The sequence below is a fragment of the Lycium ferocissimum genome, chromosome 3 (genome assembly GCF_029784015.1).
Source record: "Lycium ferocissimum isolate CSIRO_LF1 chromosome 3, AGI_CSIRO_Lferr_CH_V1, whole genome shotgun sequence".
In the NCBI taxonomy this organism is placed as follows: domain Eukaryota; kingdom Viridiplantae; phylum Streptophyta; class Magnoliopsida; order Solanales; family Solanaceae; genus Lycium; species Lycium ferocissimum.
This window is the reverse complement of record NC_081344.1, coordinates 1909497-1930242: the sequence shown is the minus strand read 5'-3', so window position 1 is coordinate 1930242 and position 20746 is coordinate 1909497. Positions and strand designations below refer to the sequence as shown.

General features: G+C 35.1%; 4 protein-coding genes across 4 annotated transcripts; 3 read left to right on the top strand and 1 right to left on the bottom strand.

Moving 5' to 3' along the window:
• Nucleotides 1-3607: 3607 nt before the first annotated feature.
• LOC132049196 (nascent polypeptide-associated complex subunit alpha-like protein 1) lies at nucleotides 3608-7530 on the top strand. The gene is made up of 4 exons (XM_059439902.1): nucleotides 3608-3765; nucleotides 5744-5828; nucleotides 6799-6917; nucleotides 7014-7530. The coding sequence occupies exons 1-4, from the start codon at nucleotides 3706-3708 to the stop codon at nucleotides 7344-7346; spliced, it is 597 nt and encodes a 198-aa protein (XP_059295885.1). The 5' UTR covers nucleotides 3608-3705; the 3' UTR covers nucleotides 7347-7530.
• Nucleotides 7531-8847: 1317 nt separating this feature from the next.
• On the top strand, nucleotides 8848-10130 carry LOC132050741 (probable pectinesterase 56). Its single transcript, XM_059442107.1, has 2 exons — nucleotides 8848-9307; nucleotides 9457-10130. Exons 1-2 carry the CDS (start codon nucleotides 8848-8850, stop codon nucleotides 10128-10130), a joined length of 1134 nt encoding a protein of 377 aa, XP_059298090.1.
• A 683-nt stretch (nucleotides 10131-10813) lies between these two features.
• Nucleotides 10814-14713, top strand: LOC132050824 (phosphatidylinositol 4-kinase gamma 8-like). The gene is made up of 4 exons (XM_059442178.1): nucleotides 10814-10990; nucleotides 11571-11618; nucleotides 11726-11784; nucleotides 12537-14713. The coding sequence occupies exon 4, from the start codon at nucleotides 12642-12644 to the stop codon at nucleotides 14331-14333; it is 1692 nt and encodes a 563-aa protein (XP_059298161.1). The 5' UTR covers nucleotides 10814-10990; nucleotides 11571-11618; nucleotides 11726-11784; nucleotides 12537-12641; the 3' UTR covers nucleotides 14334-14713.
• Nucleotides 14714-15178: 465 nt separating this feature from the next.
• LOC132049195 (uncharacterized) lies at nucleotides 15179-18903 on the bottom strand. Its single transcript, XM_059439901.1, has 4 exons — nucleotides 18703-18903; nucleotides 18223-18594; nucleotides 16366-17077; nucleotides 15179-15593 (listed from the first exon to the last, which is right to left on the bottom strand). Exons 1-4 carry the CDS (start codon nucleotides 18886-18888, stop codon nucleotides 15526-15528), a joined length of 1338 nt encoding a protein of 445 aa, XP_059295884.1. The 5' UTR covers nucleotides 18889-18903; the 3' UTR covers nucleotides 15179-15525.
• Nucleotides 18904-20746: the final 1843 nt, after the last annotated feature.

Genomic DNA, 20746 nt, shown 5'->3' with positions numbered 1-20746 from the left:
AAAGTGATACATAAATTGCAATGCATGGTGCAAAATAACCAGCACTCCACTTATTAATCGGAAAAGGAAGATAAATATAAAAAGTGGGACACACGTCTGTTTGTTTATGGATTATAAAAGTCTGGAAGGCAAATCATAATTGAATAAACACTAATGCTTACAAAAAATTTAAGGTGAAGTGTAAAAGTAAGTTCGAATTACTTGTTGATCATTTAATTTGTAGTATTTGCTTTCCCGGAGATCTCTTTAGTTTGTGGGTTATTTTAGCAAATTAACAGAAATTGGCTATTTCAATTGGTCCATATTTATGATTAATGTAGCTTAGCTCCTTTTGTTATTTTTGTTTTTTGGGAAGATTTTTACACTTTCTTGATGCATTTATGTAGACTTAGGTGGAACCCACTTGAACTTTCATTTCACACCTCCTCAGCTTTTTGTTCATGGAGAAGTTCAAGGAAAATTTTAGTAGCATTAGAAGATAAATCAGAGCTCATCCCTTAAAATTTTATGAAGTGTGTTACTTGAAAAGAAAACTCTTAACTCCTCTTAAAAAGTTATTTATTACTATTATATATAAGAGGGAATGTGAGGACTTTTGTAGTCCTCACAATAATTTCCCAAATTTTTAAAAACTTTTTCATTAATTACTTTTATGTCCTAATTTTATTTATTTAAGTCAATTTTTTTGTTTTTTTGTTTTTTGTTTTTAAAGTCTACTTTTCAAAAGCCTATCGAGCTCCGCGGGGACTTTTGTAGTCCTTACAATAATTTTCAAATTTTTTTAAAACTTTTTAATTAATTACTTTTAGGTCCTAATCTTATTTATTTATGTCAATTTTTTTGTTTTTGTTTTTAAAGTCTACTTTTCAAAAGCTATCGAACCTCCTACCTCATTTTTCACGTTCTTTGATTTTATGATTGGTGCTCGATATCCGCATTTGAGCCCAATTAATCCAGATAATTCGCACTGCATCGCGCCTATTCGGGAGGAGCGCTTCCTCCAAAGATTTTTTTTCCATATCCATGTTCGAACCCCTAATCCCTAATTAAGAGAGGAGCAAGTGCCTCCATCTGTCGCACAAGTTAAATTATGTATTTGTCTTAAAAGTTCATTAACTATGTATAGATTATTTATTTAGAACTAAATAACTTCAACCTCACAATAATTTCCCAAATTTTTAAAAACTTTTTCATTAATTACTTTTATGTCCTAATTTTATTTATTTAAGTCAATTTTTTTGTTTTTTGTTTTTAAAGTCTACTTTTCAAAAGCTATCGAGCCTGGGAACTTTTGTAGTCCTTACAATAATTTTCAAATTTTTTTAAAACTTTTTAATTAATTACTTTTAGGTCTTAATCTTATTTATTTATGTCAATTTTTTTGTTTTTGTTTTTAAAGTCTACTTTTCAAAAGCTATCGAACCTCCTACCTCATTTTTCACGTTCTTTGATTTTTCGATTGGTGCTCGATATCCGCATTCGAGCCCAATTAATCCGGATAATTCGCACCGCATCGCGCCTATTCGGGGAGCGCTTCCTCCAAAGATTTTTTTCCATATCCATGTTCGAACCCCTAATCCCCGATTAGAGAGGTGCCTCCATCCGCCACAAGTTAAATTATGTATTTGTCTTAAAAGTTCATTAACTATGTATAGATTATTTATTTAGAACTAAATAACTTCGTAGAAAATTAGGATACATAAGTTATAATGTCAAATTCGGTTCCAAATTTGATTTGAATTAAATAATTTCATCAAAATGGAAGTTAAAATATTAAAGGAGTGGAATGAAAATTTTGCTTTCATATAACTACCCACTTGTGGGACTACAAGGTATATGATTGTTGTTGTTGTTGTACACTTCGTACTAACACAAATTATATTTCTTTAGTTAAAATATCCGCTTTTATATATCTTGAGTTTTGGGCCAAGACGCCTCTCACATAACTAGTAAGTTATATAAAGGTTAATCATTCCTATCAAAAAATGCAAAATTGAGTTTTTTCCACCTATTTTAAGATTGTTGTAAATAAAGTATTAAAGTACATCAACGTGAGTGTACTCTCCATTTTTACATTGGTACTTTTGGGACATTTTCTGATATACATTTATTTGGAAGCTTGTAGAACACATAAGCAATCAAGTGGCCTAGGATTTGTCTACCATCTCAATATTGTTATAATATTTGCGTATTATTATGAACAGACATGAACACGCTTGCGGCCCAAAATAATAAAATAATGGGACTAACAAAATGATCTTAGAGCCCAAATCCTTTTTTCCTACTTGGATCCAGCAAAAACCCCCCACGGCCCATTTTTATACTTTACAGAACAACTTAATAAAGATAGGGTCATTCACACAAATGCTCATATCTTGGGGTGGTATTTAATTTTTGTGCTTTAAATATGTGATCTTTAATTTTTGCCTTGGACTTTTAAGTAACGAAAAAGTAGTCATAAATACCTTTGACATAAAAAATTACAAAAAAAAAAAAATTCGACTAGCATAAGTTTATAGTTTTGTATCATAATACGATATAAGTTATGCCTTAAAAGACATAACAAGTTATGTCACTTAACTCCTGCAGAACATATGTCGAACCCACAAGTTATGCCTTACAAGACATAACTTAGTTCCTACAGAACTTCCGGACAATGCAAAATTTTTCTAAACTTATGTTGAGCTAATTAGATACTACACAATCTATGCCGGATAACTTAATTCCTACAAAACTTATGTCGGACAAGGCAAAAGTTCTTTAAATTTATGCCTTGTGAAAAGGTCATAAATAAGGGTATTTTGGCCCACAAAATTCCATTAAATAAGAAGTAGTGGCAAAAAATTAAAATCATCCTATTCAAGGGAGGGGGCAATCCGATGCAAAATTTAGATAAAGATAAAGGAAAACAATACAAAATGCTCCTATGCGCAAAATAATTACCTGAAAATGCCCCCTTATAAATTAATCTCGTTTCTATCCACTCGGCCGACACTATTTACCCGAGTACCCGCTCACCCAAATTCCTCCTCCACAATATCATCTCAATATATTTATATACCATGATAGCATCATGGAGGATTGAAGAGTGTCTCATTGAAGGACATAAGCAATACTCCATGATACAATCTCAGTATATGTATATAACATGATTTGTCTAGGATTGTATTTTTTTTTTTAAAATGAATGTATGAACATGGTCCTCTATAATATTAGTATATTATATACATACCATATGAGTATCATAGAGGGCTGGTAATTGTTTTTGGGAAAATGAAAAAAGTTCTATGTGATACCATCATAGTATATAAAGAGATACCACGATGGTACCATAGTTTTAGGGGCATCCAAATAAATAGTTTGTGAATATGAAAGAAAGTGGGCCAGGGCCGGATAATTATTTTATGTGCAGTGAACATTTATGTTTGTTTCCCTAAAGATAACCTGAATATTTATTTTTTATAAATTTAATATGTATACAGTGTATAATTAATATATAATTCGTGTATATATTTTTATTACACTTATTATACCTTGTTTTACATTGATTAAAGAATCTTAGCTAGTGCTCCCTTAATATAATCCTTTATGATTCAATTCGGGTCGGGTCGGGTCATAGGTAAGTCATGGTATATAGTAGGGTTTTAGGACCATTGTCTTGTTGTTCAAGAACCTAAAATTCTCTCATTATTCACAAACTCAACCATGACTGCACAATCTCAAGAAGAGATCTTAGCCGCTCATCTCGAACAACAGAAAATTGAAGTAATTCTCTTCTTCTTCTTCTTCTTCTTCTTCTTCTTCTTCTTTTCCCATACAAATATGTAACATGAAGTTCTGAAAATATTATTAGCTACTAGTGCATGTGAGATTTTTTTTTTTAAAGGTTTTATAGTAATTTGACTTGATTTTATAGTTTCATTATATCTATTAAGAGTTAAGTGTTGTTTGATTTGCTGATTTGTGGGGTGGTCATTGTTTTTTTCTTCTTCTTGAAATGAATTATTGGGATCTATAAGATAAATAAAGGATAACACAAAAAAATTGATGATTCACTTTGTAGATGGTATTTTGTTTGAAAAGTTTGAATCTTTTAAGATTGTTAATAGAAATAGTGAGTTTGCTTTGGCAGCTGTTAGTTTGGATTAGATGTTTTTTTCTTGTGTGTGTGTGAAAGAGATTAACTAGTTCACTATGGGACATGATAAACAATATCTTTTGAGTGAAATTTTTGAGTTTTTTGAGGCTACGTGTTTGAGTCGATCGCTCGTTAGGGACCAGGGGCGGAGCCAGTAAGGGGCAAGTGGGCGAAAAATAAACTGTTTATATAAGGTTAAAATTATTTCTTATGTATATATAGTAGATGTTGAACCCCCTTGGCTTCTTCACGTATTTACTTCTTTATAGTTTTGAAACCCCCTTAGTTAATATCCTGGATCCACCACTGTTAGGGATGGCTTATAGATCATCGAATTCCCACAAATGAAATGAAAAGTAGGTCCATGTAAATGATCAAGATCTAATAGAGTGGCTTCCTGGTCTTTTCCATTGTAATTCGCAAGGTAGTTTATACTTTATAGACATAAAGTTCTATTTTTTGGTTAATTATAGGCTAAAATTGTAGTTGCCTTTTGATTTCTAACTTCTTGTTGTGATGGAGATCTAAGGCGGTAAGTAGGAAATTATAAAGAGGGATGTTAAAGCTTTTCGAGCAGGAGAAAAATTAACTGTTAAAATTTGCTCATTTGGTGTTGTCTCACAAGTTGCAAGTCGGGCCAATTGAGTTAAAAACCGGGCCATATAGAGACGTGCAGGAATGTGCTCCTCACATTGAATTCGTCCTTTTGAGAGCAATATCGGAAGATCTTATACTCTTTCTGTGACTTGTTTTAGTGCTTCAGGTGTAATTATCATCTTTTTTGAAGCAGTTAAGGGAATATCAGTTTTAGTTATCATCTGTAGAATATAGTTGATGTGATTAAATGTTTTAGAGTAACTAAATTTAGCTATATTTGTGTATTTGAATCTTTGCTGAACTTGCATTTTGATTTCTAACTTGTTATTGTTGTAATGGATATTCTAAGGCGGTAGGTAGGAAATTGTAAAGGGGAGGGCAGCAAAGAGGGATGTTAAAGCTTTTAGTAGAAGAAAATTAATTGTTAAAATTTGTTTATGTTCATTTGGCGTTGGCTCGCAAGTTATAAGTCAGACCAATTGAGTTAAAAATGGGGCGAATATCAATTGTAGTTATCATCTGTACAATAGTTGATGTGGTTAAATGTTTTAGTGTAGCTAAATTTAGCTGTATTTGTTTATTTGAATCCTTGCTGAACTTGAATTTCATACAGATGAGAAATTTCATGAAGTTATTTAGACTTCCAATATTGTAGTTGCTGCAATATTTTTAAGCATCTTCTGTTTGTTCTTTCATGAATAAATCAAAATGGTGCATCCTTATTTTCCGTATTTATAAAGGTTATACCTGCTATTGGATATTGGATTATTTTTGTGGAAAAAGATATATATACACATATGCAATAGAGAACAACAGAAAAAATGAAATAGTCTTGCAGATTTTATATGTGATATCTAAATACTTCATTGGTCCTCTTCTTTTATGGTAGAAGTAATGAACTATTATCATTTGTTGGTGCTCAATGTCAGCTTTTGTCAATGAGCGCGGTTTTGGTCTTCATGTATATTTTTTTAACATTTTCTAACCAAGTATAATCTTCTTTTGTAGTCTGAGGAGCCAATTATTGAGGATGATGATGATGACGATGAAGATGAAGATGATGAGGATGACAAAGATGAAGATGATGCTGAAGGTAAGTATAATTTCATAATTCTGAGCTTAAATTTGCTGATTCATTCTTTTGGTTCTTCTAAGATGATGGCTTCAAAGTATTAGTTGCATTTCCCATCACTCATACAATTTTAGAGTCAACTAGCTATGGAGGTTAGGGACTTTGCTTGTGTATTTCCTTTTATTTGATAGGAAGCTTAGTGTGTAGTTAAAGTTGGATTCTTCGATGAATTTGAGTTCTTGAGACTTGTATTTACTGGTTGTATAAGTGTGTTGAACAAGTTAGAACAACTCAGTCCAGAGAGTGTCTCACATAAATGGGATGAAAGGAGTATTAGAAAAGTTGGAGTATCTCTCACATTGATCATATATAGAAAAAGAAATATCATATCATTGTCAATCTTTGTTTGAATTGTGCAGTTCCGACCATAGTTCTATTGAAAGTAGAGTATATTACATTAACTCGTGCCCATTTGAAACTTGTCAGAGGAGATTCTGGGTCTCTCTTCATGCTTCTCGAAGTGTGCATTCCTTCTGAGAGAAAACAGCTTAATTGAATCTTTCTTTCATTTTCTCATCACTGAAGGCATGAATATTATGGAGTTTGATTAATACAAGTATGTGAGTTAACTTGGTTATTGGAATAATTCGCTTTTACTGTCTATCCACTTGACCTGCTTGATTTAATCAACTTCATTTTTTGTCTGCACGTATTTATTTGCTTCCTCTTTTCCTTTTGGTTCCGTTGATACTTGTGATTCTTTCTCCATATATTTTGGCTGTTACTTTTGCATGCATAAATTAACAGAGTTAGAAATCTTTTTGAACCTTAGTTATAACAAGTCTCAATGGGTTCCAGTTTTCTCCTTGTGTAGATGTCACTTGAAATCTCTATTGTTCTAAATATATGATGAAGAGTAAATGAATGTTTAACTCTCTTCCGTGGTCCACAATGCTCATAAATACTGTAATTGTCTAATCACAAATTGCAGGGGGTAGTGGTAGGTCAAAGCAGAGCAGGAGCGAGAAGAAGAGCCGAAAAGCTATGATCAAGCTCGGAATGAAGCCAATCCCGGGGGTCAGCCGTGTCACTGTCAAAAAGAGCAAGAATGTTAGTTATATATGTCATTGCTTTGTTGCCTTTTCTCTTCCATGTTTTTGGTTCTAGTGCTTAGCTTTCTCCTTATATTGTCTTCTCTTGTTTCAGATTCTATTTGTCATCTCGAAACCGGATGTTTTCAAGAGCCCTGCGTCAGACACATATGTTATATTTGGTGAGGCAAAGATTGAGGATTTGAGCTCTCAACTGCAGTCTCAAGCTGCTGAGCAGTTCAAGGCTCCTAATTTGAGCAACGTGATATCGAAGCCAGAACCATCAACGGTGGCTCAGGACGATGAGGATGTAGACGAGACAGGCGTAGAGCCCAAGGATATTGAGCTGGTGATGACCCAAGCAGGTGTTTCCAGAGCAAAAGCTGTCAAAGCTCTCAAGGCTGCAGATGGTGATATTGTCTCTGCCATTATGGAGCTTACGAACTAGAAAGTCTTTACTATGTAGGTTTTCCAATCTTTTCAGAGCCTTATGAATATTAATGGTTTCGGTTTGCTGCTTTTTCCTATTCCGTTTTTCTGTTCTGCTTGATGTCATGGTATACCAGAGACATCTTGAATTATGCAAAAGAAAAAAAAGTTGGGAGCTAGAGCATTTTCTCTCACTAACTAAATCATATCTGAATGATTACTCTGGTGAAGCCTTAGATGCATCTTGGGTTGACGTATAGGGCGACTTGCCAGATATATTGGGTTATATGGTACTTCCCTGATTGAGATTTTTCCGTTTCAGCCAAGAAAAATAAATTGAATAATAACAAATATGGAGCATGAATTGCTCTTAGATCCATTTTCAAGGGATTCATATTACTATTATCCATTAGAATAATATATTGGTGGCTTGGTTGGACTAAAAAAAGAAGTATCCAGGCTCCATTTAGAGAAAAAAAACAATTGGAACTTTTTTTATATATTTCATTTTCCACCGGTGTCCGGTTACTTGCATTCGACTAAATCTAGAAGTGCGCTCGAAAGTCCCACATTTCGGGGGTAAGGCACTCCCTAACATAACTCCATATCCGATGCTTAAATTTGAGAGATCTTATGATAACCACCCTAAATCCTTATAGTGAACAACAGTATACCTCCTATCCTATGGACATAGCTCCCAAATATTCGTCAAGGAGATGCAGGCTCCATCTAGGAAAAAAACAACTGGATTTTTTTTTTCTTTTTTTTTTAAAAAAAAAAAATCATCCAGCGTCCGATTACTTGCATTTGACTAAATTCATAATTGCGCTCGAAAGTCCCACATTTTGAGTTTAATTAATCCGAGACTTCTGATTAAGAATAATCACCACAAACCTTTATTGGTGAACAAGAGTATACCTCCTGTGGACATAGCTCCCAAATATTCCTCAAAGAGATGCAATTTCCTCACGTACTCAATCCGATAGTCTATCAAAACAGTTGTGACACTGATGAGAATACATGCTAAGAAAGATTAAAGGTTAAGTTGATTATCAATTATTTATTCAAATCTTTAAGAATAAGTAGAAATTTGCACGAATGGTACAACTATTGTTCAATATGAACTCGATGAAATTGAATTCGCCACCAAATTCCAAAGTACCACGACAAAACTAATAGTAATTCTTTTACTATAGATACTTCACTATGCTCAACAAAGCCCAAAATTGTCCATATAACAAATTCCAGCTCATCTTCGGTGGTGAATTATTATTTTTCCGTAATAGGTTCATCTGATTTTACTAGCCATTTAAAGGAAAGCAATTGAAAGAGAACTATATTTGGAATAATTTGTTGATTCCCCCCCCCCCCCCCCAAATTGCTTATATGAAATGTCGTCTAACATTATGTACAATGAAGGTTTATTATAAGCATTTAAATTATTTTCCAAAAATAAAGGGAGTAAAAGCATATATATAAGCCTAATTGGCTTTCAAATGTACTCATTAGTGAAAAGAGAAATGTTTCGTGTGAGTATCTTGTTAGAAAATGTTATCTTTATCCTGGATGAATTTGCCTCCCAAAGTTTCAACTCTCGTCCTGTGTACAACACAAAACTACTTGCTATTGTCATTTTGCTAGCTATATTATGTTGTGGAGGATGCCAACAAATTACACAACCTCCTAGTGCACAAATTGCACAGCCTCCTAGTGCACAAATTACACAACCTCCTAATGCAGTAGTAGCACAAGATGGCTCTGGCAACTATAACACAATAATGGCTGCAGTCTTGGCGGCTCCGAATAACAGCATTGAAAAATACTATATTCAAATAAAAGAAGGAACCTACAACGAATATGTCCAAATCGAAGAATGGCAAATGAACATCGTTCTTATCGGAGAAGGAATGGACAAAACCATAATATCGGGAAATAAGAGCTATGGAGGTGGCATTGGGTTGTACGACACTGCTACCATGGGTAAGTCAATTGTTCTTAATTTACTCCACTTCCTGATCAAATCACTCATTTTAACCATAAAAATATGTTATTATTTGTTAAGTATTACGTTGCATACAAATAGAACTTGCATCATTGATTCGATGACTGCTTGTTTTTTCTGTTTTAAGGGGTGAATGGCAAAGGCTTCATGGCGCAAGATATCACTTTTCGGAACACAGCTGGAGCTAATAATCAAATGGCAGCAGCTTTAAGGGCAACTGCTGATCACTGCACCTTCTATAGGTGCCAATTTGACGGCTTTCAAGACACCCTATACTCACACGTTGGCAAGCAGTTCTATAGGGAATGTAAAATCTTGGGCACTATTGACTTTATTTGTGGTGATGCAGCTGCAGTGTTCCAAAATTGCTTAATCGAAGCGCGTTTGCCACTGCCTAGCCAATACAATATCATCACGGCGCAACAGAGAAATGCCGAGAATAGAACAACAGGATTCGTGTTGCAAAATTGCACGTTAAAATTAGCAACTCCGGACGCGGATAATGTAACGATATATTTAGGTCGGCCATGGGATAAGTTTTCACGTACTGTGGTTATGCAGAGTTACATAGATGTGTTGATAAATCCAAGAGGATGGATAGAATTTGAAGGATTGCCCCTAGTTCACCCATTTTATATGGAATACGAAAATAGAGGACCCGGTGCAAATACAAATGAACGTGTAAAGTGGGCATTAATCACTAGCGATCCCAAGATAGCATCAAATTTCACAGTCAGACATTTTATAAACGGTAACGAATGGATACCCTCCACAGTCCCACACTATTTAGATCTCCTTTGAACATAGTACTTTACTAATCATTTTAAGGAAAACAATTGAACAAAATCGTATTTGGAATGAACTTTATATTATTCCCCTACATTAAAAGATAACACTATGCACTTCGTAAGGTGGGAAAGAGATAAAGAGGATTCCTGTTTAAGAAAATTGCTTATGTGAAATTTCGTCTACGTTATACGCTGAAGGTTTATTTATAAAGTAAAATCTTATTATCACTGTCTCAATATGATGCCATGACTTATTCAGGCACTTGTAAAGAGTCTTTCACTTATGACATCCAATTCGAACGGATCGATTAAAATCTAATAGTGATGATTTTTCTCATTTGACTGCAATAACTTTGAGTTTGTTACTCCTTTTCTAATATTTGTAAACTTATCATTGAGCAATGAATTACAAAGTTTAAACAAGCTGTTCCTTTATTGAATGTTGTTATTACTGTTTATGCATAATGTGATTTGGTCGATACTACTTATTCTTACTTTAATTTATCACTCTAACTATAATAAATTAATATGATTTGGTCCACACACCGAGTTTGCGATAAATTTTTTCCTACACATAATTTATCGAAAATGGTTAGCGAGAAAGACGGGAACAAGAGGAAGTCATTCTAACTGTTTTACCTGTTTTTCTCAAGAGAGAGAATTGGTAAAAGAGAGAAAACTCCCCAGAGACTGGGGACATGCATTGAAAAAATTCAAACAAAAAAAAAAAAAAAAAAAAAAAAACAGACAGAGAAGAAGGGGGGCCTTTGTCTCTCAATAACTTCCCAGTGAAAGGAATTTTTGTTTCTCTCTGTCTCTCTCACGCTCAGCCGTTGTTGTTCGTCTCCCTGAATGCCTTCACCAGTATTCAGGGTACGTAATATTTCATTGTTCAAGGAAATTTCAAGTTTTTTTAAAAGAATCTCTTAGCAATATGTTTAGATTATAAATTTTCTTGATTTTTATGCAAAGATTGAGAATTCTTGTTGTATCATTGTCATATAAACATGTTTATCACTATCTTTCACATGCATATTCATGGAGAGGCAGAGGGCGCTCCAGGATTTTAGGATAAAATATTTATGCATATTACGTAAATTTCTTAACACAAACACATGATCTGTAGATGCAGCCCTATGTAGAAGGGTGGAATAGATGGGAGTTTTTGTAGTGGTGGATGATTGATATATAAGAGGGGAAAAAGATGCCACCTTTTCGTTGAATATGATTTTGCACATTTTACGTAGTTTCTAAATATCTGAAATTTTATTCAAAAATTTGGAAATACAGTTAATGCTGAATTCGCATAAGAAACTAGATATTTTGACCCTCGTGCTTCAAATGTGTGATTCTTGTTGTGATAGAAAGAGTAAATAGAATGAAGAAAATGGAAGAATTTTAAGTATTTTTGGAACAGAATTAATGTAACATTCTTCTAATTGTTCTTTTGTAGTCATTTGTGGCGACTATTAAGCGGAGGAGCGAGGGAACCAACACGATGGTATGTCAAATTCTGTAAATTTCATTTTTTCAACCATATTGCCTAATTATTTTTCTGTATACAAATGTCTGTATATCCCAATATATAACTCTTGGGGAATTTAACAGGGTTCAGAGATAGCAATGTGGTTATTTGACTTTTGCAGCCTCCTTTACGCGAATTGGATGTAAGCCTTTATTTGCTTTTCATGATTTGCTTTCAAGAACTCAATGTCAAAAAGAAAATATAGTGTCAAGTATTGTGAGATTACTTCTTGGCCAATTTCAGAAAGAAAAGTTTTTCCTGAGATGAACGAACAACCTCAAAATCTTGCATTTGGGGCTTATATAGTAATGGCAGAATCCCTAAAGACCCCCTAAACTTGACGCGTTTTATTCAAATCTCCCTCAAACAATAATTGGTCCTTATTACCCTTATGTTACTTGGCATGTTTAAAATCGTTACCCCTTCAAACAATAATTGGTCCTAATTACCCCTTTGTACTTGGTGTTTCTATAATCCAAGTGATTTTTCAAATGATGTTTGGCATGTGAGAGGGTAAATAATATGATGTGGCATTCAACAGTTGTTTTCAACAGCTATTTCCTTATCTCCTTCAATATGTCTTCTCTATTCCTCCATTAAGTATAACTACTAATTTTTCCTTCTTTTTCCATTTTTCTTTTGAAGGGTAACGATTATGAAAAGAAAAAAAAAGTCAAGTATAGGGCTAAATTAAGACCAGTTATTGTTTGAGGGGTAATGATTATAGAAAAACCAAGTACAGGGGTAATTCGGATCAAGTATAGTTTAAGGGGAATCTGAAATTAGGGGGTATTTATGTATTATGCCTATTTGTAATTGTTTGTGCATTTGCTTAATACAATGAATTTCATAGCGATTTTGTTGGTAAATTAGACTTGCCTGTTCATTTTCCAGACAATGTGAAGGATGTTCTACCCAAGGAAGACTAATTCTCTAGGGATTCACTGATTAAAGAAGCTCCCTTTAGCATGCACTTTTATTGTTGTTGTTTTTACTTGAATGAGATTCAACAAGATGGCTGTTGCTATCAATCCTCAAAATCACGGGTTCAAGCAATTTGTTCGACCTCCAAGGTGTAAAATTCCATCATTTTCTCAGCTTGACTACAACAACATTCTTGAATCAAGCCAAACAAACCTTACACATCCCTTACATCATGTTCCCTTTGAATTCCCCAACATCCACAAAAGCTATTCCACACCGTGCTTATCGAGATCAGAAGAAGATATTGACAATAATCCGAGAATTGAAATCATTGGTGGCCATCGAGCTCCTAAAGTGCACGCGTTAGTTGTTGAGGTTGCTATAGCTATGGCTTCCGGAATCAAACCTGAGTTACTATCAAGTGGCCTAGGTGGGGCCTACCTTTTTCGTGCGACTAATGGTAATGCAATAGCAGTGGCAAAACCTGCCGATGAGGAACCTCTAGCTTTGAATAATCCGAAAGGATTTGCAGGTCGGATGTTAGGCCAACCGGGCATGAAACGTTCCATTAAGATAGGTGAAACTGGTGTTCGCGAATCAGCTGCCTATCTTCTTGATCATGATGGATTTGCTGGTGTTCCTCCAACAACATTAGTCAAAATTTCTCATTTTACCTTCAATATAAACGATTCACAATCGCTTTCTACTTCAACTTATAAAATTGCCTCGCTTCAACGGTTTATGGAGCATGATTATGATGCAGGAGACTTAGGCGCTTCAGGATTTTCAGTGGCTTCAATTCATCGTATTGGGATATTGGATATACGTCTTCTCAATCTTGACAGGCATGCTGGAAATATCCTGGTGAAGCACGGGAAAGAAAGCTATGCTGTTGATTCTGCTGAACTTGTACCTATAGATCATGGACTTTGCTTGCCAGAATCACTTGATGATCCGTATTTCGAATGGCTGCATTGGCCTCAAGCCTCCATTCCATTTTCGGACTCTGAAATGGAGTATATATGTGGTCTTGATCCGTTTAAGGATGCGGATTTACTACGAAGTCAATTTCCTCCTATTAGGGAATCATCCATTCGGGTTCTCGTGGTGTGCACTATTCTTTTGAAGCAAGCTGCTACTTCAGGGCTTTGCTTAGCTCAAATCGGAGAAATGATGACTCGAAAATGTTATGGTGGACAGGAAGAATGGAGCGCATTAGAAAAGATGTGTTTCAGTGCCAAGGTTAAGATGGAGAGCAAAATAAAAGAGGACAATCAAAGTATCGGTGAAGAGAAAGAAAACAATGTTGAAGTTTTTCAGTTTGATTATGAAGATGGAGATGACTCAAATCAAGAAGTTGAGGAAGCTGATGAAATCATACAAGGCAGCTCTGCTATAACAGCTAAGCCACCGAAAATTCCAAGATTTTCGTCTGTTAGGTCTATGAGTAGACTAGTCGATCCATTAGCGTTTCATTGTGAAGAAGAATGTGATTTCCTAAACAACAATTCTCGCAATGATGATGGTGCTAAGGAGGACGATATCAACGATGATGATAGTCAGAAAGCTGGTGTCCTATTGAGGAGCATGAGCTTTGGTACAAAAAATTACAAGAATGACGGTGAAGGGATTTCTTTTGGTGAAATGAGTAGTGAACAATGGAGCTTATTCTTAGAGGTTTTCGAGAAGCTTTTGTCTGAGGCTTTTGAAGGCAAAAACTGCATGTGTTTGTCAAAGCAAAGATTGGGATCTTCTTGTGAATTTTGAAGAGAATATTTGGTTTATGAGAAGAGTTCCACCTGTATTTACAACAAGTGTAAAATACCAGCCAAAGCACTCAAGGTAGAATGTAGATAGTTAGCATAAATGGCAAAGAGATGGGCAAATTTGCCATCCTTTCCACACCTTTATTAGTCTTCTGTTTTTTTTGTTTTTTTTTTTCTACTTCTCTGCAGAAGTTGATCTCTCTCTTTGCTTTTTCATTGTTTAAAATGCCAACCCCGAATAGTTTGGGAGTGAGGCGTAATTATTGTTTTGCTTTTCATCATTTAAAATACAAAGACTAGAGAATTCTATGTTCTCTGACACAATTTGATATTATGTTGTATGAATTGTAAATTGTATGTATTGAACGACGGTTTCAAATAAATTTTATTCCACATACAAGCAAGTTTTGTGAGCTATGTTATGCGGATTCAACTGTGTATACATCTAATACACAAGTGCAAAACTGAATGGGGATACATGCAGTTTTGTCTAACTTTAAGTATCATTTGAAGATCAGAATTTCCCCACATTAGTCTTGGTGGAAATATCCGATACTTGTACAAGTAAGAAAGAGTCAAGCAAGTACTCAGCAGAATAGTCGAAGTTGCACAAGCTAACTCAAACACCATCAAAATGAGCCATCGATTTGATGAAGTCATTTAAAATTTAAAAATTGTTAAACGAGCACAAGAATTCCAAAATAAAATCCTAATTGTGGTGAACCATCAGATAATGATACCTGAAAAGACCATATTTTCACAAGTAAATAGAAGTAGAGTCAGCAAATGACATAGAATATACTGTCATTCAGTACTAAAGATCACAAATGATAGGCTTGGAAGATCTTAGGAACAAAAAGGCTTATTATACATTTCTTGGTTGTGTTTTCCCCTCATGTTTATGCAAGAGAGATGATACATAACAGTGGCAATGCACGTCATCACAGGCCCGTCACCTCTGTGACTTTGACCTAAAAATGCATCTCCAACTGAATCTTTATAGAATATTTACAAGAAGACAACAAAAGCACACATTCATGCAAACGCGAGAGATGCCCTCTTGGCATTGCTTTCTCTCTCTCTGCAAACTCCTCAAGTTTGTTTCTTTGCCCAGATGGAATGACGTGGAACTTGTTTTGAGAATACTGGAGATAAATTTTGTTGTGAAAAAATAATTGCCCCTCATCCGGCTGCTATGGAAGTAGTACAAGTAGAAACAGCAGGAGAGACCAGAATTTTGAACAATGAATCCCTTCAGAAGCTGCAAATATATATATCATTTCGTCAATTTAGCATCAAGAAAAATATTATTACAAATACAGTGAGTAATAATGCACAAGCATGACACTGCTTGTGGAAAGAAGCACCAGCTGATTTAAGCTAATATCTTCAAATATCAAACTGAACGAGCAAATCTATAATTAGAGAAGAATAAATTTCACTTGGTGTGTTCGGCATGGGGGAAAACATTTTCCTCAAAATATTTTCCAATTTTCCATGTTTTTTTTTTTTTGAAATAGGTAACATTATTCCAATTTTCCATGTTCGGTTGGCCAAAACTTTTTGAAAATATTTTCTCTAGGAAAACAAGTTCCTTAAAATGAGGAAAAAGACTTTCCTAGTGAAAGTAGGAAAAACAAGTTCCACAAGTGGCATTTCACATTGATTGATTGTCTGCTCCCCACCTTCCAACACACCTCATTCTTTACCTCCACCACCTTAGCCCCCATCCCCATCACCCCACACCCCTACCCCATTCTCACCTCCCATAGTATGTGTCTAGATTATACACAAATGCTTTTAGGATAATATTTTTTGCTTACGTACCGAACACAAGAAAATAAGTAAAAAAATACACTTATTTTCCTGGAAAATATTATTCAAGAAAAACATTTTCCTTCATACCGAACACACTCCTCTCCTCTTTCCGGGACCAGACGAAAGGTGGGAAAAGGAGTTGAAGAGATGAACTAACATGCAAGTTTATCAGACCCCCTGTTTAAAGCAGACAAGGTTCTCAAAAGAATACTCACATGAAGATGGGGGTGAAACTGAAGTAGATCTATCAGGAGGCTCTGCAACAGAATTACTCTTTGGTGGAGGTTGAACATGAGCATATACTACATTGGGCAATGGACTTGATGCAGTGATTTCATGCGGAGTAGGAGGTGGAGCATGTACTTGCTGATGGGGCGACGGAGTAATCTGAGGTGCGGGGACTGGTGCTCGAGCAGGAACCATATGGGGGTGGTGACTATTCACCTTCCTTGGAAATCTCCCAAAATGACATGGAGGTTGGGCCCCACGTCTCTTGTGCTGTACAGGTGCAGGGGCAGGGGCAGGTGCAAGTACTGGTGCTGATACAGGTGAAACTTGCCTGCTAATAGATCCACCTTTCTCAACCTTCGGAGCAGGTGATATTGCAGGAGCAAGATTTAAATCTCGATGGTGGTGACGGTGGTGATGGTGGTGATGGTGAGATAGAGGAGCTGGAGAAGGCGAGGGGCTACCACTATTACTACCTTGAGAATGTGGTAAAAAAGAGGACAGGCTAACTTGTTTGACCCTTCCAAATACAGTGTTATTGAGGCCAAGGTTTCCGGAATTAGAACCAATGGTATGAGCCAATTGCTTCAACCTTGAACTGGAGGGATTTATCCCAACTGCCAAAAGGACTTTACACTGAACAATAGTCGGAGGATCCACTGTTGAACCTCTTCTACTTGTCAAACTCATATACAAGTTCTGCATTGTTAAGAGGAAAAAGAAAGAGAAATCAGCCTGCTAACACAAAGAGAAATCAGCCTGCTAACACCAACGATGAATGCTCTTCTAAGTAATAAACAACGAAAAGACGCAAGCAGCCACCGGAGCATAACTAAACCAAGAAAACCTTCGCTGTGGTCAAGGGGATATTGCAGCATGTAAATATGAAAATATAATATGTTTATGTATGTCTGCGTTTGAAAGGGTCTTTGTTTGAGAGCAGCAGATTGCAAGAGAATGAGACATTGCAAACCTTTTGCTTTTTAAATAACCAACTGCACATATGGATTTTTTTCAAGGAAAGAAAATAAAGATACTTTCTGTGCTAATGAGATTTGCTGAATGGTTTCAAATGGAGACATATCCAATGCTTCTTACGTCTTAGTCATATAGACCTTTTGGAGAAGAAATAATAAACAATGATACTCCTTTTCGCATAACTTAAGATATTTTATTTTTGCAAGTACCATTATTTTTCACAAGTGAATGGTTATCCATCAGCACGCACAGTAACTACCACGGGGCAGCACTATAAGATCGCTAATCCTACTACAACAACCTATTGTACAATCATGATTAGGTATAGTCATGGAAAAATATTCAACTTGAGGAAGAAATATGAAATCAGACTATAGATAGTGGAGCCTCTATATACCATTTAAATTATCTATAGTGCAGCCTCTATATACCATTTATTTTGATATGATTATTTCCCTTTCAAATGACTGCCTGCAAGAATTAGGAGTTATACATATATTTTTTTTGAGAACGAAAGATCAAGTACCCCAACTGCACGGACGGCAGGATTCAAACCTGTGCGGGCAGAGCCCACATGATTATATTATGCGCCTTTACCAGGATATTATACATATATAACAAACAGAAAATCTTAGATAAAATGAAAAGAACAGAAAAAGGTGTTACTACAATCAATCACCATGCAAGATAAGAAATAAAAAGCTAAACATGTCAAGAAAGTAATATAAGCTAGAGGAAAGTATAACCACAAAGAACTTGCTTAATTAAAAAAACGTCAGTGGCATGAAGAATAATATCAGAGTTAAGAGATTGTGTATATATATATATATATATCAATGCAGGTAGCATCAATCATAATCACAGACCTCATATGATGAAAGATGTAACCCAGATTTGAGCTGGCTTTTTAGTTCATGAAAATTATCTTGAATTTCATCAATTGAAAAGTTCAAGGTAAAGTTGAAAAGAATCTGGACTTGCTGCACGGGGAATCCGCTTTGTTTGGGGCTCACAGTAATCCCCCCTCTGAATTTCAGCACATCAAAGGAAAAAGGATCGCCAAACAAAGGTGCTGTCAACTGGAGAGTTGATTGGCCAGTAATCACAGATTCAAGTACCGACCAGACTAAACTCAGAGCAGTTAGAGAGACCCTTCTATTTTTCACTTCAGAGTCAACTGCAAAGACAACCTCTGTTATGTTCAATCTAGTTGTATTTTCCAATGATATTATGTCCACCTGTTAGAAGCAAAAAATCGGTTTGAGAGGGAAGAAATAGCAAAAGAAAATTAAACTATGGAAAGGAAAATAACACAGATAATGGAGAGAAGAATTATTGGGACATACTTTGGTATTGGAAACACTTATCTCATCAAAAATATCATCTGCAAGTTGCCAAATGTTATCCTGGACAAAGGAAACTGGCTTCTCAAGCATGAAACTGGCAACTACATCATGACCTGGGAAACCCAAAACACATCGACATGAAAAACTGAAAATATTTGCAATGAGTAAAGGATCTACTCCAATCATCTATGAATATATTCACTTTTTTTCAACTATAAGTAGGATATTCAGATAACTCAGATGAAGTTACTGATGACATTGATTGTTACTTGTAGGAAAACTAAGCTATGAAAAAAAGCATTAGGTTGATTTGGACCTACGGCATTAGCAATTATAACCAATCTACTCTCCTTGATGCATACTTTTTATATCTATTTTTATATATGTTTGATATTTTAATTGTTCAATGGCTGAGTTTATCAATTTCCCCATCATACACGTGTTGCTGGATATCAATGAACTAAGATTTACCTGATTAAAAAAAAAGTCCAACAGGTGTATAGGACAATCCATACATCAGTTAGGCAACTCAAATGGTCAGGAGATGTGAGGCATTAGGATGCTGCTAAAAGGTAATCACGATTTAGAACTCCAAGTGAACAAAATTATCAATAGACCATTTTATCAAAACAACATTATCAAAAGATGAAAAGCTCTTCCAGTGATAAGGACATATAAAAACATTAACCAACTAGGTCAAACTTCAATCAAGACTTGTCTTCTTTTAGGATTTCCACAGATTTTGCTCGATGTCAAGCACACAAATGAGAAGGACAAAACTAATTCTAAGTGACCAATGCCTAATAATTGCAGAATGCATCAAAAGGAGCCACCTAAAAAGGGGTATCTCTTAAAGTTCAGTTGGACTGTTTAGCTGAAGCGATCATTAAGCTCTCAAAACAAATAAGTGCGTTAAAAATTAAAACATTGCTTGACCAATTGGAGTTTTCCCTCGTAATAGAAGACAGTAGATCAACCATTACCAGATTATACTGTTATTTGATCATATCATAAGTTCATAACACAAGAGCACCGTCGTTGACTAATCAAAATGTCTCAATGTCCAATTATTTGTAAGGTAAGAGCTAGACAACATCCATTATTTTCTTTTTAAAATTCCAATTAAAGGATACATCCTTTCTAGCTGAGACATAAATAGGTAATTATTCTGATGCTACAGTCAACAAAATTAACAATCTTCTTCATCCAAAAAATGGTAAACCAAATAAAGACCGGTTTTATTAACAGACTTATCAATTATAGTTCAGTCGCTTTCGTTAGTTTCATTTCCATATCGCTTTGAATTTCTTGGCCTTATCTGACCTCTTTTTATGCTTTTTATTGAGCCGAGGGTCTTTTGGAAACAGCCGTCCTACCTTGGTGGGAGTAAGGTTTGGAAAGACATTCTATTCTCGGACGCGTTGTGGGATTTCACTGGGTTGTTGTTGTTGTCGTTGTTGTTGTTGTCGTTGTTGTTGTTGTTGTTGTTGTTGTTGTACTTATCAATTATATGTCTAGGTTACAAACCGCCAATGCCAGGCGGAATGCAAAAATGGCAATTGCTACCAGATGAAGAAGTAGCATGAACATGTTTGTCAATATCCAGTACTTAAGGGCCAAAATGCAATCCCCATCTGAACTGAATATCAAACTAGCAGCATACAGCTTTCCAGTTTTCTTAATTGAAAATGCACTTCATTTAACCAAACTAGAAGAACCCCAAAAATCAAACATATCAGTTCATTTAATAGCAAAAGGTAAAAGATTTCCTGAACTAAAGCAGAAGCTTATGGGAAAAAGGTAATTTAGATTTCAAACAAGGTACAAAACCGGATTGTAAACTCATAATTACCAATCTAACACAACAAATTACACAGAAAGATCTTCCAAGCAGAGCATGTTGCAATTAATACATCCAAAACACAGAAAAAATAATACCTTTAAACTTGTTTAAATCAGTAAGCAACAAAAAAGAAGATACATTTACACTTTTTTTTTTTTAACGTAAAGGGATAAAAATGGTACCCTTTTTATTGCCATTAAG

What these genes read in the sequence shown, in the direction of transcription:
- LOC132049196 (XM_059439902.1), top strand. Translation starts at nt 3,706, where the DNA reads ATGACTGCACAATCTCAAGAAGAGATCTTAGCCGCTCATCTCGAACAA. An exon ending in TCGAACAACAGAAAATTGAA is followed by an intron (nt 3,766 to 5,743) that starts GTAATTCTCTTC and finishes CTTCTTTTGTAG; the next exon opens with TCTGAGGAGCCAATTATTGA. An exon ending in CTGTCAAAAAGAGCAAGAAT is followed by an intron (nt 6,918 to 7,013) that starts GTTAGTTATATA and finishes CTCTTGTTTCAG; the next exon opens with ATTCTATTTGTCATCTCGAA.
- LOC132050824 (XM_059442178.1), top strand. Translation starts at nt 12,642, where the DNA reads ATGAGATTCAACAAGATGGCTGTTGCTATCAATCCTCAAAATCACGGG.
- LOC132049195 (XM_059439901.1), bottom strand. Translation starts at nt 18,888, where the DNA reads ATGATTGGAGTAGATCCTTTACTCATTGCAAATATTTTCAGTTTTTCA. An exon ending in TACATCTTTCATCATATGAG is followed by an intron (nt 17,078 to 18,222) that starts GTCTGTGATTAT and finishes TTAACAATGCAG; the next exon opens with AACTTGTATATGAGTTTGAC. An exon ending in AGTTTCACCCCCATCTTCAT is followed by an intron (nt 15,594 to 16,365) that starts GTGAGTATTCTT and finishes ATATATTTGCAG; the next exon opens with CTTCTGAAGGGATTCATTGT.
- LOC132050741 (XM_059442107.1), top strand. Translation starts at nt 8,848, where the DNA reads ATGTTTCGTGTGAGTATCTTGTTAGAAAATGTTATCTTTATCCTGGAT. An exon ending in GTACGACACTGCTACCATGG is followed by an intron (nt 9,308 to 9,456) that starts GTAAGTCAATTG and finishes TTCTGTTTTAAG; the next exon opens with GGGTGAATGGCAAAGGCTTC.